This window comes from Odontomachus brunneus, unplaced genomic scaffold (assembly GCF_010583005.1).
Source record: "Odontomachus brunneus isolate Ranch 3 - 2012 unplaced genomic scaffold, Obru_v1 Obru_scaffold_229, whole genome shotgun sequence".
Lineage (NCBI taxonomy): Eukaryota > Metazoa > Arthropoda > Insecta > Hymenoptera > Formicidae > Odontomachus > Odontomachus brunneus.
In genome coordinates this window covers 37,008-39,491 of record NW_022639679.1, presented here as the reverse complement: position 1 = coordinate 39,491, position 2,484 = coordinate 37,008, and the positions used below count along the sequence as shown (strand labels likewise).

The 2,484-nt window shown below is 35.5% G+C and overlaps 1 protein-coding gene across 3 annotated transcripts in view; it reads left to right on the top strand.

The window, feature by feature from the left end:
* The window catches only part of LOC116852486, a 45,186-nt gene that overhangs the window by 25,335 nt on the left and 17,367 nt on the right, over positions 1 to 2,484 (top strand). The window contains exon 3 of one of the 3 annotated variants that reach the window (XM_032832919.1): positions 1,956 to 2,475. The exons of the other annotated variants lie outside the window; for them this stretch is intronic. Coding sequence (XP_032688810.1) covers positions 1,956 to 2,068 — 113 coding nt within the window. The 3' untranslated portion in view covers positions 2,069 to 2,475. Of the gene's footprint in view, positions 1 to 1,955; positions 2,476 to 2,484 lie in introns of those variants that run through there. 3 annotated transcript variants of the gene reach the window in all.

Genomic DNA, 2,484 nt, shown 5'->3' with positions numbered 1-2,484 from the left:
GATTTTCTCAAAACAGTATTTTCTGAGTTTGTGTACACGATAGAGACAACTCTAATAAACCGATTGAACTGTTTCTAGGCTTGTTTTGTAGCTGATTAGTTCCTCTTCTAGGTTAATCTAAATGTTTTTGAAAAACGTTACATTAGACTAATTTTTTTGCAACACAAAATTTAAACTTTTTGATAAAAATCGTAACTTTTCTTTTAAAGTCGTTGAAAGTTATCAATTTTTGCTTTTCTTGTAAAGTTTTTAGTTCAACTAGAAGGTAATTACATATTAGGTGTACAATTTTACTTCCGCCGTTTTTTTTTCCGAAATTCGAGGCTTTATTGTAAAAAACTGGTTATACATTTATGATTCAAAGTATTGTCCATCGCTGGCCACTACTTTCTCCCATCTTTCAGGCAGTGTACGAATCGCGCGTCGAAAAAACTGGTCATCTTTTGAGGCTATCCACGAATTGATCCAATTTTTTACTTCTTTATAAGACCGGAAGTGCTGGTCAGCCAGGCCGTGTGCCATTGATCGAAACAAGTGATAGTCAGAGGGAGCAACGTCTGGAGAATACGGCGGGTGGGGTAGGACTTCCCATTTCAACGTTTCCAAGTATGTCTTGACCACTTTCGCAACATGGGGTCGAGCATTGTCATGCTACAAAATCACTTTATCGTGTCTCTCGTTGTATTGCGGCCGTTTGACTTTCAATGCTCGGCTCAAACACATCAACTGCGTTCGACACCGATCGCCTATGATTGTTTCAGTCGGTTTTAACAGCTCATAATACACTACGCTGAGCTTTAACAGCTCATAATACACTACGCTGGTCCCACCAAATACAAAGCATGACCTTGGAGCTGTGAATATTCGGTTTGGCCGTCGACGTGGAAGCATGGCCGGGAACTTCCCATGATTTTCTGCACTTGGGGTTATCGTAATAAACCTATTTTTCGTCCCCAGTCACAATGCAATGCAGAAATCCCTTCCGTCTTTGCCTTTCAAGCAGCTGTTCACAAGCAAACAAACGCCGTTCAACATCTCTCGGCTTCAATTCATACGGCACCCAATTTCCTTGCTTCTGAATCATTTCCATGGCTTTGAGGCGTTTTGAAATGGCTTGTTGAGTCACTTCCAATGATCGTGCCAATTTTTCTTGATTTTGACATGAGTCTTGATCAAGTAATGCCTCCAATTCTGCGTTTTCGAGAACCTTTTCTCTTCCACCGCTATACCAGTCTTCGACGTCAAAATCACCGTTCTTGAAGCGTTGAAACCACTCACGACATGTTCTTTCACTAATGGCGGCCTCACCATAAGTATTTGAGAGAATTCGATGAGCCTCAGTCGCAGATTTCTTCATATTGAAGCAGAAAATTAAAACCTCCCGTAAATGACGAGAATTTGACTCGTAAACTGACATTTTCAATCGAGAATAACTTTATGATGCAGACACAAGTCGACTAATGTTTATGTTGACAGATGCCCAAGTTTATTGTATGACGTCTATGATCTATTTATTTTGACCCACATTTACCGCTAAAGCCATCTATAGGAAAACGGCGGAAGCAAAGTTGTACACTTAATACAATTAATAAAAATAATTGTTTCTTTTGTCTCAGGTAAAAATTACAATCGTTATAGTGTACACAGTGGAACAACTGCAGCAGTTTGCCACTACTCACTTGACTCCATTTTTTAAACAAATAATCAATATTTTTTTATGAAAAAATTATTTTATAGAGATAAAATATGTAATAAAACATCCCTAAAATTTGAAAGTGATTGGTTTTAGTTGAGAAAAAAATTTCTAAATATCATACATTTTTCGACCTTCCAAACTAGGTTAGCCTCTTAAAGTTGCTATAACTTTATGGTAATATTGATGTGCCGTGAGGTATATAATGTTATACAATAAATTTAGTGTTTGCAGAATATTTATATAATATTTTTATATACAGATATCGGATTATTCTTCAGATGGCACCTGTGTGTGTTGTGGCAATGTTTTGAAATTACATATGATCATAATATTGTGAGTAAACACTGCATTTTTAACATGATTATTATATAGTATTCGCTTCATTAATACGTAGTGACATCTCCTATAAAAAAAATATTAATAAGTTTATCTATCGCAGTGGTAAAAAAAACTAATGCTTAATCACTTTTTATTCATGACCGATTTGTTTTGCTTTTAGAACTACCGCTAAATAATAGGGTAAACGTGTGCCAATTATTTATAATATGAGATTGTATTATTGTTAATTCTTTATTTAGATTTTTAATTCGTCTTTTATGTTCCAAACGTCGTGTAATTAATTTTCTGCCTGTTTGACTGATATAAGTAGCACTGCAATCATTACATTTAATTTTTTACACTACATAATGTAGAATGATTTTATCGACGAGATATTATTAAAGCAGGAGAGATTGCAGATGTCTTTTCCGAAGATCCATGAACTACGCACACATTTTAGAAATTACGTC